The sequence below is a fragment of the Gobio gobio genome (genome assembly GCF_949357685.1).
Source record: "Gobio gobio genome assembly, chromosome: 18".
Lineage (NCBI taxonomy): Eukaryota > Metazoa > Chordata > Actinopteri > Cypriniformes > Gobionidae > Gobio > Gobio gobio.
This window is the reverse complement of record NC_137111.1, coordinates 20,541,388-20,558,838: the sequence shown is the minus strand read 5'-3', so window position 1 is coordinate 20,558,838 and position 17,451 is coordinate 20,541,388. Positions and strand designations below refer to the sequence as shown.

Here is a 17,451-nt window from a genome sequence, read left to right as displayed (position 1 = left end):
TAATTTGGTACTGTTTAGAATAATTTTTCTTAAGAGTATATATAGGTAAATTCAGAAAAAAACCTCCCGGTCCTGCAAATTCTTTCGTTTTCAGCATATTTTGCATATTTTCAGACATTCACTGATGCTCCAGAAGGAATCATGATGCATTAAGAGCCGGTGGGTGAAAACTTTTTGAATTCGAAGATTAAGGTAAATTGTACTTTTAATTGTCTTCTGGGAAACATGCAAGTATCTTCTGTTGCTTCTAAAATGCAGTACTAAGTGAAAAAAAAAATTCAAACAAAATAAGAAAAATGTATGCTTAATGCATCATGTTTCCTTTTGGAGCATAAGTGCATGTCTGAACCTTTTTTAATAGTTGTGTTTGAGTCCCTCAATTGTCCTTCATACAGTTACTGCTAGAGAGGGTTCAAATATGCTAAAGATGCTGGAAAACTGAAGAATGTGCAGGACCTGGAGGATTTTTCTGAAGAACATTGGTCAGTTTAACTGTTCAGGACAAACAAGAGACTCAAGAACAACCATAAAAAAAACACACACAAAAATAGCCTTGGATATACAGGTAAAGACACACTGTATTAAGAATCAGTGGTTCATAAACTTTTGAATGGGGTCATTTTTTATAAATTCAGCATTTATTTTGTCTTGTGGACTACATGTATACAAAAAAGTAAAATGTCTTATCCAGGACAGCACTAAATAAAAAAATAAAAAAAGCTTTTTGTTTGATATCTCTTGTTTTGTTAAAATTATTCACATTTTCACAGATTCTGCAGAATCTTTTTTTTTTTTTTTTTTTTTTACAAAAAACTAAAAGGATTTGAGTAAGATGCTGCCTTTTTTTTAAACACCGAATGTTGTAGTATTCTCAAAAGAGGCCAGTTTTCATGGGATTGAGTGTTTAATCTCAAGTGAAAATTTATCATTGTCCTAAATCTGTTAGACATTTTTCTTGCGCATTAAAGCTGACATGACATTAGAGGCTGCTATCTGCTTGAACAAACAGCAGTTACACAAAAGTCAATTAATCAACAAGCAAAGGCCACCTGGACCTCAGACTGGAGACTTTATCATGATGTTATTATCGGGAACACCCAAGGGACCGTGCGACTTTTGTTACACATTTATGGGTGAGATGCTCATTAGCCTAGCAATGGTTTTACAGAAGCAAATGAGACTCATTACTTTCCAAAAGCCTGCCTCATAAACAGACTGGGAAGGACTCCTGAGCATAAATTGTTTATTTCCAATGCTTTTCTAAAGGAAAGGCCTCATTCATGAGTTTTATCAAACTAAGCATATCACTCAAATGAAGCCACAGCTAAAGCCTTTATTAAATAATTGGCAATTTATGCACCAAGAATCTTCTAAAGACTTTCTTATATGAAGGCTTCAATTGTTCCATTTTTCAAATCCGCTTCATCACTTAGGAAAGACTGCTTAATGCGCGTAGAGATAAAAAAAAAAAAAGCCTCACTCAGATTTGAGTTTGCATAATTGCGCTGCCATTGTGAAGGCACCCAAAATGACCCATCATTAATCACATGACTCATTATCAAAACACAATGAGTCAAATGAAGCCAAACAGTAAAAAATTAAACATGCATTACTGGACCTCAGAAGAAATATCACTCTTTTGTGAAGTGCATAATACACAGTGGCTTTCTAAAAATGATTCTGATTTTAAGCAAAAACTGTAACCGTACTTACCTGTATATCCTGTGAAACATTCACATCTGTAGGAAGTTGTTGAGACCTGTACACAAGCTCCTTCTTTGCACCATTTGCTGCAATTTTGATGCCCAGTAATTTCGGAGCAGTTGACACCTATGGTGTGAAAATATAATATTGAATCCATGCATAATATTCAGTACATGCAATTTCTGTCTTTCTGATTTCAATAATTCCCTATCTCTTTCTTCAGTGATATAGAACTACACTAATATTGACTTTACTAAACTTCACATAATGCAATATGGTTTGAACTTTGCAAAAATTGTAAATATCACCAAATATTAAAGAAAAAACCTATCCAGTGCAGTATTATTTTCCTGTCATTGTATTTGCGATTCAAGGAAAGTGGATGCTTTTTTGAAAAGCCAAACTCTAAAAAAAGACAAGTAATCCATGAAAAGATGAGAAATTTCACAAGCCTTTTTAAATAAATTGCTTTCTGTGAGGAGCAGAGTGAAATGTAAGCCATTATTCAAGTTACTATATCGTCGTGTTTAAATATATCAAATTCCAGCATTGCGTTTTTAAAGCGTGCACCGACGCGATTGGTCATGTGAAACGAGACAACCCAATAGTGTCGGGCGTCAATGACGTCAACGTACAGCGATGTTCCAAAGGTGCCATTTTTTAATTGAACCTGACAGCGGATAATTTGTAAGCAACATTCGAAAATATGTCCCAAATCATAGAATGTTGAAATGAGTATTCCAAAGATATCTGGATGGTCTACTATTTCCGGTCAGAATCTGAAGTAATAATTTGTGCATGGCTGTACTAACAAGAAAAACGAATAAATAAACAGACATTCAGAAAAATATCCATTTCATAGCACAAGACAAGTTTTATGACTATTTTAAAATGTTAAATGTATGTAATACATCATTTAAATACATTAAATTCAGGAACACTGAATAAAACGTCTTTATTGAAAAGTGATTTATGAAGTAGGCATGTCATGTAATATGGGGGAGCAGCATGTATTTTGAAGAGAAAATTACACCTCTGGCCATTGTGTTGGGTCGTTTGTACAGTCACAGATAGTTTACGGACAATCCGACACAATACGGATCAGTTTTTCTATGTATGCTCTGTCCAGCTGCAGAAGTGATTCTATAGGCTATACTGGGTTAATGCCATGCTTTTCCCCCATGCCAACTCTGCCCCACGCCACGCCCCCAGCTATGACACGACACCGACCAAGTCTATAACCCCACCCACCCAATATTTTTTTTTATTTTGACCATTAAAACTGGTTGAATGTTACCCTTTGTGTATCTGGAAAATAGTGTGTCTTGTGGAGTCCTTGCTTCGGTGGGTCAGGGCTGTTTTGACAGCAAAAGGGGGACCAACACAATATTAGGACAATAATGTTATGCCTGATTGGTGTATATATATATATATATATATATATATACCCGCACCAACTGTGATCAGTTTGAGTTCTCTGCTTTAATCTGACTCAGATCACACTGGCCTAGTTGTACATAGTACCCAGTGGTCTCTAGGGAATGCCTCCAGTAGTACTTCTCACAGAAGTACAATGAATTATTCAGCAGACATAAAAACAAACCACATTAGCTAGTATGACAACATTACACCACTTTGAATATTCTATTCTCCTTGTTGCTCACCAAGAGACCAACATTTAAACAACATTTGGATGCCGATTTTATTGACAAGCAAGACAGGGAAAAGAAAATCAAATGGTAGGAGGAGGAAAACTATTGAATATCATGCAATTAAAGAATGCTTTCAGGTGGCACAAAAACATATGAGAATAATTAGCATGATTAGGGGGGGGGGGGGTAAAATCATTTCAAAAACACCTATTCAAAAAAATGGTCCATGGGGGCTCTGGTTTTGAAATAATTGCACAGTGCTAAATGTGGAGCGCTTGCAATTATGACCGATAAATAATAAATACGCGTCTTCAAAAAAACTAGGCTATTCTGTGTAGGTGGGTGGACACCCATTAAACCTCCCCCCATCCATTATGATTGAAAGGTCAGCATGGATTCATAATGGACTCTGCATTAAAGGGATGTTAAGCTTACGTTAACCTCAGTCGACAGCATTTGTGGCATAATTTTGATTACAACAGAATATGATTTAAACTTAAATAAAAATGTCAGGTTGTATGTCATTTACTATGGAAGTAAACTGCAGGGAAAAGTTTTGCTTTATGCAATAAATGCTGCAAGTTGAGCTTCACTTGTATTGAGCCTGCACATTTCTTTTAAGTTATGAAAATGATATTTACTAAACAACAGACAAATGCTCACTTCTGCAGAGTAAACTAGAGTTCCTCACCTGTAAATGGAGCAAGACAAAGACATTCGTAAGGTGGGAGATCTGTGTAGGTAGTTCTCTTGTTCACGCAGGTGCCTCCGTTTAAACAGGGCTGTTCATAGCATCCATCAACGTTCTCGCAATATTGCCCTGAAAATTGTTTGTGGCACTGACAGCTAAATGAATCGTCTTTAAATGTTGTTATACATTGACCTTTACCCGAACACAGGCGAAGAAGAGGTGAGCTCTGGCAGTGCTGAGGCTTTACCAGAAGTGCAATGCGTAGGCCAAGCCTACACAGATGACTACTGCCTCTATGAACGACCGTGAAGTAATTCATACCAGATGCCAGCCACTTCGATTCCACTTGCAAAGTACCATTAATACTGTTGGCAAACACCAACTGCTCCTTTCTTGGCTCTAAAATCAAGCAGTTTTCAAACTCCTCTTTGGAGACATTGATTAGGTGGATACCATATTGTTGCAGCTTTCTGTCAGCAGAAACAAGCATCACATCTCCAAGCTGGAGGTCCAGTGGGCAAAGCTGAGGAAATTGATATGGCCCGGTTGTCCACAAGTATCCATTTGTTTCTGTTTGTCTGTTCCAGCACTGGGTCAAGCTGCTGCAGGTGTTCTCCATGAGGGTCCACCTCACGCTGATGTTCTTTGGGTGAGGGTGCCATTCACGAGACGTGGCTCTGCGGCAGGTTATCTGGCCATAGATGGTGCCATTTATTACACAGCTGAGCAGGAAGCCAATGATAACTATGTCTGGGTTTCTCATGTTTGTCGTTCTTCAACCTTGACAGTTTCTTTATTTATCCACTTGATGCTTTTCTTCAGTCTGCAGTTTGTCTGTAAGCAAATACATTCAATTCAAATTCATTAACAGCATGATTACAGCCTTTAAAATTAATAATTGAAACATAAATGTATCTAAGAAACATAGCATATTTTCTAGCATTTTTCATTCATTCACTCACTCTGTTGTTTTTTGAAGTATTGGTATGCTTCTGTCATACAATCGCCATTAGGGCTTGGTGTCGATACAGATTGTCTGATTCGATTCAAATACTGATTAATAAACTCTCAATAAGATTCTGGTACATTTGGCCACACTTCTGGCCATTGCACTGTTGCACAGTATGATTCACTTGATTCAATAAACAGCTCATAATTTGTTCACAAATTGGACTACACTGTTCGCACTCTAGGTTTTTGCAATGAAAGCAGTGAGGACTCACTCCAGTTGTTATGTCTGATGTCACCGTTTGCCAAAATATCCCAAAAGCAAACTACAAACGATGCTAATATACACTCAAATCACCTTTATATGTAACAAAATCTCAGCTGGCCAGACAGTGATTCATCTTTTCTGAAACACAAAATAAATTCACATTCAATATAGACTGCAAAATCACATTCACAACTCCAGTCATAAGTGGCACGGGTAGATATGTTGCAATAGCCAACAATACATTGTATGGGTCAAAATTATAAATTTTTCTTTATGCCAAAAATCATTAGGACATAAGGGGAAGGGGGGGGGGGGGGGGGGGGGGTCTAATGCTATTTCATGCATTCTGACTTTTTACACTGTAAAAGTGTTCTCATGCAAGATTCTAAAATGTCAAAAAGTGAGTTGGACGTATGACAGAGTATTTCTGTGCCAAATATGCTGGCACCACGAAATCAACAATGTCACTAAAGAAGTGTGTTTCTGGTTTTGAGGGAAAGATAACCTTGTTCATCTTCCCAAATAACCCAGCGTTAAACAGCGGATGCAGTTCCGGAGCAGCAACAGAGTTCTCAAGTGTGTTTGTTTGTTCCCTGTCAGGAGTCGAAACCGGTGAGCGAAACTGCATCAAATGTCTATGTTTTGTTGGCTATCGGTGTGTAAGTGCATATCATGTAAACAACACAAACGTATATTGAATAGAAAGTTATCCAGGGAGGGATAATGCCAAGAATGTATTAGTCGTGTGTGTGTGTGTGCGCTCTCGACTGTTTTCGGGGGAAAAAACGGTACAGTGCATCTGTCTTTTATAAATATTTTAAGTAGCCCTTTAAGTAAAGATCATGTTCCATGAAGATATTTTGTAAATTTCCTACCGTAAATATATCAAAATTATAATTAGTAGTAATATGCATTGCTAAGGACTTCATTTGGACAACTTTAAAGGCCATTTTCTCAATATTTAGTTTTTTTTGCACCCTCAGATTCCAGATTTTCAAATAGTTGTATCTCGGCTAGATATTGTCCTATCCTAACAAACCATACATCAATGGAAAGCTTATTTATTCATCTTATCAGCAAGCAACCTTAGCTAACTTGTAAATTATGACACTATTATGATTAAAAATTAACAATAGGACCCAAACTGTGCACTTAAGTGAGTTAGTTCAACAGAAATGCAATCACATCAGGATGAGAACAGAATGAGTTTGAAAAACACTGTTACTATGAACTGTTGTTGTATTGACAAGAGCTTTGGGGCAATTAAATTTTTTTTTTGTTTTTTTTTTCTGTTTTTGTCTTCCACAGAAAAAAAATAGCAACATGCAAGTTTGGAATACCATGAAGGTGAGTAATGACAGAATTTGTATTATTAATTTAATTGGTAGCTCCTGTGGAGGAATAAACAGCATCTGAAATAGTTGTGGAACTGGATAAATAAGGAACTCATGCATAGAATACAAAATGAGAAAACCTCCAGCCAGTATGACATACATTGAGTGGCTCAAGCTTTAAATGTAGTTTCAGGGCTCCTTCACAACCCTGCAGAACCATGGATTTCTCCCACAGCTTGGCATCGTTCTGCCCCCGGGGAATCAACTTCAGTAAAATGGCCAGCTCTCTGCTCTACCTGCCTGCATGAGGCTAGTCAAACTAATGAGCAGTCACATTTGACTCTCCTTTCCTGTGTGCTCTCAATCTTGGACTGCTTGCCTGGAAGAAACATTGCCCTCAAATCTCTCACCACGAGTGGCAAGGAGGGCAGTAACTGGCTGCTCCACTTGTCATAGTCACCTGAGGTTTTTGTCATGTGTTGCACCCACTTTTGCTAGTTGTGTAGACTGAAATTAAATTGCATTTGCCTTCAAATTCTTGCATTTTAACATTTGTAGCCAGTTTTGGTGTCTTTGGTGTTGGGTTTTGACTGCCATTGTATGGACATTTATCAGATATCTTCTTTTATGTTCCTCAGAAGAAAGTCATACCTATTTTGAAACAACATAAGGGTGAGTAAATGATGGCAGAATTTTGTTGTTGTTGAGTAATCTATCCCAGTTTAACGTAACAATGAGCACTTGAGCTATAGATCAGATAGCCCCCACTAAAAGTATTGACGTCTGTAGCTCAATCTTAGAAAGGACTTTAATGGCCTCTTACCACAGGAAGACAATTTCCACTTTTGATTTGCCATTACAGGATCTACAGTCTATACCTTTAATGGAATCTAAATTGGTCTGAATTAAAGTATGTCAATAGCAAAGACCTTTCAAAATAAACGCAAGTCCACTCATCTAATCTAACTACATGTATTAATGTGTGCTATTACTGTAGGTACTGTATATGTATAACCAATAATACAGTCACTTATCTCTTATCTGGTGTCGCGCTACAGAAATCTGATCACACCTTAACAAAGGACAATGTTTCCATAAACCCAGGTATCTTGAAACTGGTGTGGTATGTTGTAGCCTTGTGATAAAGCCACCGCCTAAATGACCTGACTCATATAGTGCAGTCAAAAAGTAAATATTTAAATATGTCCTTTTTCAACTTAAATAAGCATATCAAAACTGAAAGTCTGAAAGTTAGGACAGTATTCATGGCAGAAGGTCATATGATTTAGAAATATTTCCTTCAACAAGATGGTTCAGTTGTGCGCTGCGGAAGAAAATAAGCACACACCTACATTTAGTACCTGATATTTGCCCCTTTGGCATGAATATCTTCCAAACTCATAAACCTCAGTTACATTCCTTTTGATGGGCTCAGACAGCTGTTTTGATCTTGGCATGATGGTACCATACTGTATACTTCAATGCTGCTTATGTCCAAACTAACCCAGTTTAATGAGGCTCTACTTAATTTTATTAATTGGTGCATCTAATTCTAATTTTACACTACCAACATTTTCCACATAAGGTATGAGCCTTTCTATTATTTTACAGTGTACAAATCATTACAAAATGTACATTTGTTAAATTAAATTATATTGCATTTTATCTGTTGACTCTTGTGAAATGCCACTCCAATTTCTGTATGTCCAGATATGTTGAACTTAACTTTTTTTTTAATTGTTTGTTCTTAGTTTTTTCACCTCACAGGAAACACTATAAAATGTCAAAGAGCTTGTCCCTATTTTTTAATGCCCATTACTACATTGCAACTGTGAACCATTAGTTGAAACTTGTTATTGCTTGTGACTACACTCTAAAACCGGATAAGTTGAGTTTACTTAAAAAATTTGAGAAAAGTGGTTGCCCTAAAAAATTTAAGTAATGATTACTTGATAAACTTGAGTTAAATTTATTTAAAGATATTAGTCGTTCTAATAACTATTTTAAGTTGAATAGACTAAATACTTTAATTAATACCGCTGTTTAATTACTTCACTTATCTTTTTAATTGCATTAAGTTGTTCTTACTTAAACCGTTTAAGTTTTGTCAACTTAATTCTATCTGGGATCTGAGGAAGTGTACTCCCAGAGTGCATTGTGGCATGAATAAATTAATTGCTTCTTTTTACTATTTTTGCCTTTATTTTACTATTTGTCTTTTGTCAGTATAACCCCAATAATGACAGCAAGTAAAATAGTAAAGGTCGTATTAATAATAAAAAAAAAAAAAAAAAAATTTTTTAAATCCTTGTTACCATTGTTGTGTTTTGCATGCTGAATGTTGAAGTGTGTGTGTGACACACTCGAGCATGGTCAAATGATATTGTGACAAACATAGAGGGATTATATCAACTCAATTAAAAGGTTATGCCATAAATATTAGCAAAACAAATGTTAAAAGGTCATTATTTGACATGAAAAATAGTTATGTTCTATATCATTAATGGACAAATATTACATATATATATATATATATATATATATATATATATATATATATATATATATATATATATATATATATATATATATATATATATATATATATATATATATATATATATTACTTCCCTTGTTTTGAAATCAATTTCTTGTTGCATTGCTGCATGAATAGGAAGTTAATTACTATAATATGAATGAAGTTCCAAGTGTCCAACCAAAGGGAACACTAATCACAATTATGGTGAGAAGAAGTGGAGGAAATGAGTGATAAGTCTAGAAAAAATTGCCCCGCCTCAAAAACACTTTGCCCGTCCGCCCGTCCATCCGCTTGTTTTTTTGCTTTGGCAAAATGGTACTCAAACCAGTCAATTAATGTTTACTTGAGTTTTCTAAGTAACGAAGGCATAGCATGCAAATAGTTCAGATTACTTACTTGTTTTAAGTAAGGTCAACAAATTATTGGACATTAAGTAAAGTTTACTAAAAAAGTCTTAGTAAGAACAACTGTTGGATTTTACAGTGTAGTGCTATTAGGAGGAGGGATATTCTCATTCGAGAGTCTGATTTGGGGAAATAAATCAAACACGCCCTTTAGTGCAAGATGAGTCTTCAGTATTTTTGGTCCGTTTAGGAGTAATTTAGAAAATAGAAGGATTCAACTGCAAAAACCTGTTGAGGTTTTCATCTACTTCTTTTTTTTTATTCTTGCATTTATTCTCTCATATCTCACATCTGACCACGTGTGATGTAAGCAAAGCTGGAGCTTCCCTAAGGTAAAAACAGCAAGTGACAGTGCTAAATAAAATATTCCCTTTCTGTTTCACACACTTTCTGCAACCTGATTCCTCCATGTCATCCACAAACAGGAGTTAAATCAGACCGAGTCTCCCCACTCCCTCAGGTCCTGCTCAGGCTTGTAAGACAGATAAAAGAATAGTGTTATGTAGATATCTCTGCAGCTTGAAAATTCCCATGTCTTCATCTGTGAATGTTGGTAAAAAAAGAATGAATAAATGATGACTCGTTTTCATTGGATGTGATGTGAAACATTCTCATTGGATAAGCTGAATAACAGAGGAGGGGCTAAGAGGTTTGTGATTGACAGTAACATCCTGATGCTGTGCAAACAGCGAGAACTCTTCTGATTGGCTGTGATTTGTGACTGTGCTGCAACATGCACCATTTTTGTGTTTGGTTTGGACAGACAAATCTGTTAAGCCTGGTTAGACTTATGCTGCGTTCACACCAAACGCGAATAGAGCGTCAAAATCTACCGTGTCTAGTTGGACGCTTGAACATTTTGAATCCATTCGTGCGTCCACAGCGAATTGGACGTGCGTATAAATCAAGCGATATAAATCAAGCAAAATAGATTGGCGTTCAAGGCGCTCCAGGAGAAAATGTCATAAAACACCACTCTGCCTCTTTTTATATTCATTATAAATATATATTAAACTTTAATAGTCACACAAATGTGGTCCAGGCAACTCCTACATTATCTTCACTGCATGTATATTTAAATATCCTAAAAAATAAAGTTATGAAACTTCTCTTTGCCCTCAGTCAAAACAATTTGGCAGACAACAAATTATAGATTCATGACACCAAAGATCGCCCATTAGATTCACACAAGACGAACCACTACAGGACATCAGAGCCAGCGGCAGATGTCAGAAGGACTGGCCGAGGAAAGGCTGCTCGTGCTGGGTTAATGAGCGCTGAGTGCCCGGTGATCCACTGGAGCTAACAACTCCAGAAACACAAGATAATTTTTTTTAAATAGGTGCTCTCTTTATAAATAAACCACAGATTTGAGATTTAAACAACTACATTCTCACCTGAAAAAGTCTTAAAACTACATTTTGTGACACAATAGTAGTATTTTTTAATTATGCAGGGTTTCTCATCACGTCATTTTACCACGTGACAGCAGCAAGCAGGCTCTTGATTGGTTAATGCGGCGCGAATTGACTGCAAATTTCAGATTTTTAAACTCTGGCGTCAGACACGAATTCCCTTCAAACGCGTGAATGCACAAAAAGCACCACTTGCGCATAACGCGCGTATCGCGCAAGACGAAATGGACGTGCGAATGAGGCGGAATCGCGTCCATCGCGCCACGTGAACCGCGTCTATCGCGCCACAGGACCTCCAGACGCACGCCAACGCGCCTTTCCATTTACTTAACATGGAAATCACTCGCGCCAGACGCTCTATTCGCGTTTGGTGTGAACGCAGCATTACACATTATCTGGTTTGACAGACACATAGGCCCGGTTTCACAGATAGGGCTTATATTAAGCCAGGATTAGGTCTTAGTTTAATTAGGACATTTAAGTAGCTTTTATAAACGTGTCTTAGAAAAAAGAAAAAAAAAATCTTTGAATCTTGAAACAAAACAATGGCAGTGACATATTTTAAGATATACCAGTGCAAGTTGCTTCCAGTTAAACAGATCAAACATGCATTTTAGCATGGGACTATATTAAGCCTTGTCTGTGAAACCAGGGGAAAGTGTCTGAACCGGTTTATCTTAAGTTTGAATTGTACATTAGGGGGTTGCAATGGGATTGGGGCCCCACGGAACGCAACGCAAATCTTGTGGGAGCGGGCGGTTTCAACTTTGCTGTGGATGGAAATGGGTGGTCAAAAAATTTTGCAGGGTCCCTGGGATTTGCTCAACAAATGAAGAAAAGAAAATTGAAGTGCCATGAATTGTGGATGTTCAACAGAGAGCGCTTTCCTGTGCTTTCAAAACTTCATTTTGAGTATCCCTGCATATCCCAAGATATTCTCCATTCATTGAAACTATTAAAAAAATCGATTGAGATTTGGGAACCTCTATGATTAGTGGATCTCACATCAGGTCCCGGTGGGTCATAATACACACAATTTTAGCATTAAATTTAGCATACACAGCTTAACAACCTGACAATGATAAATTGCATTTTAAGAAATTTACTGCAAAATCATTGGGTATATCTGTTAGACTTGTCAAGTCGAGTCAAATACATTACCAACCTAACAAAACTCTGTCCATGAGTATTGTCGAATTCCTGAGACTCTAATAACTTTGATTTAAAAGTTGGATTTTTATAAGGTAATGGTCAGAAATTCTGTGAAATGCTTTGTGAATGTCATTTGTGAAATGATTTGCTTTAAAAGTGTGTGCTAGGTCTATTTCTTTCTCTCTCTCTCTTTAAAAAAAAAAAAAAAGCCACTTGGTTTGACATTTTGTAATCTGAGCGAAGCTAAAGTGTCAAATTCTCCCTGGAGCCACTGTACTGTGTGTATCCTGACCATGGCAGAGAGAGGAGGCTAATCTTTCGAATCAGATTCATTCTATTTAAATACAAATTGACACAAGATTAGCACTGATTGTTTATTGAGCGGATCTGCATGTCAAACCCTTCTCTTGCCCCTGCATTTAACTCCCAACTTTTTTTTTTTAATATCTGTCAAGGAACTGTGTGTCCCCTTGACAGAGAAGCGATATCTATCCCAGAGCTGTGTGATCAAAGCGTATAGATGGAAGGCTGACAGATATAGAGAACTGAGAGTCTTCCTGTGCGTGGAGCCAGAGGCAAGACTGCACTATCACCACGTCGTCTACTGGCAGATGGATGCCACAGGGACACGAGAAAGCTCAGATTCAGCAGTTCAAAGCCAAGACACAATGAAAACAGCTTGAACACTGATGGTAGGAATGATGACATTATGCTCCAACTCAACAAAGGCAAGTGGAATGAGGCAACACACTAAAGCAAGACTATGAAGTAATGGACACTGAACGAAATCGGTCAACTTCCGATTTCTAATTATGTTCCTTCGAGCTTTGGCATTTCAAAGTGTATCAGAAATTAACAGCCACTGCTGTGTAATGTAATTATGCAAATATCTCATCTTCTCCGAAAGTATGTGACTTTAATTAGAGCACAGGGTCTCCCGCCGAAGAGCGGACATGCTGGTTGGACACATCCTTAATCTGTTTGGACAGATATTATCTCACTGTACAGAAAGCATATTTTTCTTTGGAGCTTGGACCAGTCGCTCCGGAAATGGGGATGTTAATCATAGCGCAATCAGAAGCTAATTATTTCTGCTGCGAAGGAAAAAGGGAGACCTGAAAAAGGGCACTTCTTTGCCAAAAGAGTGAAGTGTTGCTTTACACTGAGAGGCTAAATGCAAAAGCAAACTTAGAATTTTTTTTTTTTTTTTTTTTTTTTTACATACTCCAAAGTATGCGAAGCTGTTAAAAATAACCTGATTGATTGAGGCAGGATTGTTTGGGGTGGGCTAACACGAGCTACAAAGAGCCCTAATGGTCTCACACAAATACAGGCTGCCTGAGTGGCCAATGATTCAGCATTCAGCCTAGATAACAAGGAAGCTGCTCACATGCACGAAATAGACAACAATCAATAGATACATCGAAACCAGACCCTCATAACCTACAATACCATTTATTAGTTAGGCCTACGTAAGAGACGGCTTAAACAGTCCATAACATAGACTGTAAAAAAAGATGGACGACGCACTTTTCCGAAAATGTCTGTTGCTGCCTCAGTGACCACTTCCCTCAGAGAAGCTGTCAATCTCAGCTGTCAATCATAACGTCACACCTTCGTTTTTAAAGCATCAAATAACTAACTAAAACCTAAATTATTTAAAGAACAAACACTTGAACTAAAATCAGCGTGATGAAAACTGCCTAAAATGACAGAATGTATGGAAAATGGAAAACATTTATTTGAAGTGTAATTTGATTGTTTAGATCGTCTAACGTCCCATTACATTACATGGAGAGGGGCGATCAAGACGCTTTGGCTTCACTTTTCAGGACTCGTGTGGCACGCTTGGTCCATAAAATCACAATGTTAAGAAAGACAACAAGGTTTGTAATGAACTGTAGCCGTACCTTTCAGATCTACAGTTTAAAAGTTGGTATGTAGGATGCAAAATTAAAAAAAAAGTAAAGTAATAGACTATTTCAGACAAGAAATAGTCTTATTAGAGCTTTTAAGCTATATACAAAAACTCAACTCAGTACTTCAGGTACTTTTTAATGTCTTAACTGAATCAAAATGAAAGCCTGTTTTTATCTAAGAATAAAAAATAAAGGTAATTGTACATTTATGTCTTGTAATTTAGATTTTTGTATGTCACAATGTGACTATTATTGTGACTTTGTTTTTATTATAGTGATTTTCCCCTTCACAATTTCAGCTATACATCGTGCATACGGGACTTTCCCCCCATAATTGCAAATGTGTGTCTAACTGAATCTGACCTTATTTGTTATTTTTTTATTTATCTCATGCATCCCTGTTTTATTCATTTATTTATTTTTACTCTGAGGTGCACAGGCCTTTTCTTTCTAACTCTTAATGGTGTATATTTGGTTTCACCTCTAAAATGTCTGTATTTCACCTCTGTTCGCTTGTTTGCTGAAGGTTTCTTTCTAAACCTAGAATACTATGGATATTGTGGGTTTTATGGGAGATTAATTGTGATGTTTCTAATTTATACTGCAAGTCGCTTGGAATAAAAGCCTCTGCTAAATGTAAATGTATAGATGAGTGGTTCTCAAATAAGTGATGTATCATTTGACACTCATTTCAGGACATGGTGCGCTCTACTAAGAGGAAGATTAGCTAAATCTGTTGGGGGGGCCTCCAGAAACAGGGGTGAAAATCATTGGTAGAGATCTTTAAGTAAATTATAAATACATTTAAAACGGACTCTCATCAGAATATTGCTGTTCAAATTCAGTGCTCATTTCTCTGCTCTGAGAAATCCTCAGTGCTCCCATTTTGTGTCCAGTGATCAAACCAGAAAGAAGAGCCTTGGCAAGTCAGAAAGAATGAATGCCACAAAGGTCCTAAAGATAAATCATGATTAACCTGCTATTTGAACAGCCTTGCAGCACTGGCAGTCTAAGCCCCTTTCAAGAGCTAAGTAGTAACCTTTTGACTAGATATAGACATGGATGGTGTTTTTGACACAAGTCCATTAAATTCAATACATGTGATGTATTGTAATTCATTTATGTGGGCCTTCTCATCCAGATGGTTTGCCTGGCCAACCATATGCATTTTATACAGGGCTCTATTCAGATAATACACTATCTGAAATGTTTTGAGCAAAATATCACATGCTGGGTTAATTCAAAAACCCATTTGCAAAACCTTGACTGACAGTTCATAAAGAAATTGCTATCAGCATTTTGATAGCAACAGAGAAGCCAATATCTGGGCGCTCTTTTACCACCTGATGTTCAAGCTAAACTGTGATAATCACATTTTCAGCCGGTATAAAATCACATTCCACATTAGCATGCGGCCGAATATTGCTTCAGCCCAAATTCTTAAGAGACTGAATCAGCAAAAACGTTACCTGGACCTTAAGAATGAGAGAAAGATTGCAGGTTAAAAAGGGGCTGAGGAGAACATGATGAAGTAGCTGTTAATGGCTATTCATGTGATCACACTATCGATTTGTGAATCAATCCAATTATCCAAATGCTTTTATATATGGTTAATCATTTCTTGAAGCACTCAAACTTGTGAATTTATTGTGCGCCTTCACACTATGTCCGGAGTAATGTTGAGGGTAAGCATATGCTTTAGGACTCCAATTCAAGCAATTCTTTGTTAAAAAAAGAAATCATGGCTATAAAGCCACTTCCTGCACAAAAATATTGACCCACATATTGCATGTTTTATAAAAGGCCTAGGCCAGGAATATGAGCTTTTCAGTTAATTCAGTGAATTTATCTTTCCCACTGACAGCCCATCAGCTCTATAAATATGATATATGACATGAGCGCAGTATTGATAAATCCACTCGGCACTCTGTAAAGATGCTAAATGATTCTGATGACTATTTTTAGTATTATTCACAATTTATGACTAACCTTTTAAGCTGATATCGGCCCTCAGCCATTGATTATAACGAGACACATCTTCTCTATCAAATGAAATCTCTGAATGAATGCTTATTCTAGAATCCATTTGATGGGCATGACAAAAATAGAGATATCACAAAGAAGCCATTAACTTACTTTACAAAGTTCCACTTCAGTCTAGAAGGATTTTGTTTGTCCCGGTGGGTTTTTGAACAGCACTCCAGGTGAATTCAAAGCACTGAAACTCGTTTAACATCTTTCCCTGACTGTCACAGTCCCGTCACGGCTTTGCGTGCTTAATCTGACTACTGAAGCGACCATCTGTTCTTTATTGTCTGTTCCCAGAACGACAAGTGCCTGCGCCTTAAGTTCATGCTGCAGACCAATGCTCGACATAAAAAGGTTAATAAATCCACGCAAACATTTTATGTAAACGATGTTGTAACAAACTGGGGTGTTTATTGTGATGTTTACCGGTGGGCGGAGGTTTTGCAGCATCAGCAGCATAAGTTGAGTCTGTTTCTATGGTTACCTGACGCTCCTGATGATGCAGCTCTGCGTTTTCAGTGGTTCTATGCATGAGAGGAGGCTAGACCTTTAAAACCCCTTTGCTGTGAAATGCAAATGCTTGCTGTAACTACAAATAAAACAACTAAATAATATTACATAACAGAAAAGCATGCACTGACTGTTGTATTAAAACTTTTTCAAATGATTCATTCCCTTCAGAAAAGTTGTGTGGTGCATGAATGTTGCTAATAATACTTTAAAGTAAACCCTAATGTTCTGTGTTTTGTTTATTGACATTTTTATGATTTTTTGTTTTATTGAGTAGCGTGGTTTGGAAATACAAATGTCTCCACTAAATGTTCTAGTTTTGTGAGTGGAACAAATCGACTAGTCAAGTTTTAGAATAATATTGTTCCCAATGCTTCTTATTGCTTAGTTGGTGAAACTTTTTCGAGTTCTGATCGAATCTGCCAGTTCCGCTCACTGGGCAGTAAATGTTACCAAATAATGGGGATTTATGAGGCTATGTAAATTGTTTTATTTAAGTTTAATTTAAAATCAATAGGGGCATTGGCTCTCTTTAGTGTTGTTTGTATTGTTTTGTTGTAAATTGTTATATGTTGCTGTTGGTGAACGTGGTGCACCCTGTGCATTTCAATTCAATTTTCTCTTTGCATAGGCAAATATTTTGCAGAAGATTAGATATTGTCCTTTAAAGTTTAGGTCTTGTACTATAATAATAAACTACTTGTCATATGTGCACTCTGCAAGCAGCTCCTCTCACACCCTGAGTGCTAATAAGACATCTGCCGCTCATTAACTGGGTGTTTGGACTCACATATAAGCACAGCATAGTCAGTCAGTCAGGCTGTGTTTGAAATCTCCCCCTATACCCTTAAATATAGGGCTATTTGAGGGGACAGCCATGGGCCGTT

The 17,451-nt window shown here is 37.0% G+C and overlaps 1 protein-coding gene across 1 annotated transcript in view; it reads right to left on the bottom strand.

Moving 5' to 3' along the window:
• LOC307142660 (protein eyes shut homolog) overlaps nt 1–16,300 on the bottom strand; it is a 147,240-nt gene extending 130,940 nt beyond the window's left edge. Inside the window, exons 1-3 of the mRNA XM_079843687.1 lie at nt 16,163–16,300; nt 4,048–4,881; nt 1,714–1,830 (exon numbers count right to left, since the gene is read on the bottom strand). Of these exons, the coding sequence (XP_079699813.1) occupies nt 1,714–1,830; nt 4,048–4,810 (880 nt within the window). The 5' untranslated portion in view covers nt 4,811–4,881; nt 16,163–16,300. The remainder of the gene's footprint in view (nt 1–1,713; nt 1,831–4,047; nt 4,882–16,162) is intronic.
• Between the last annotated feature and the right edge of the window lie 1,151 nt (nt 16,301–17,451).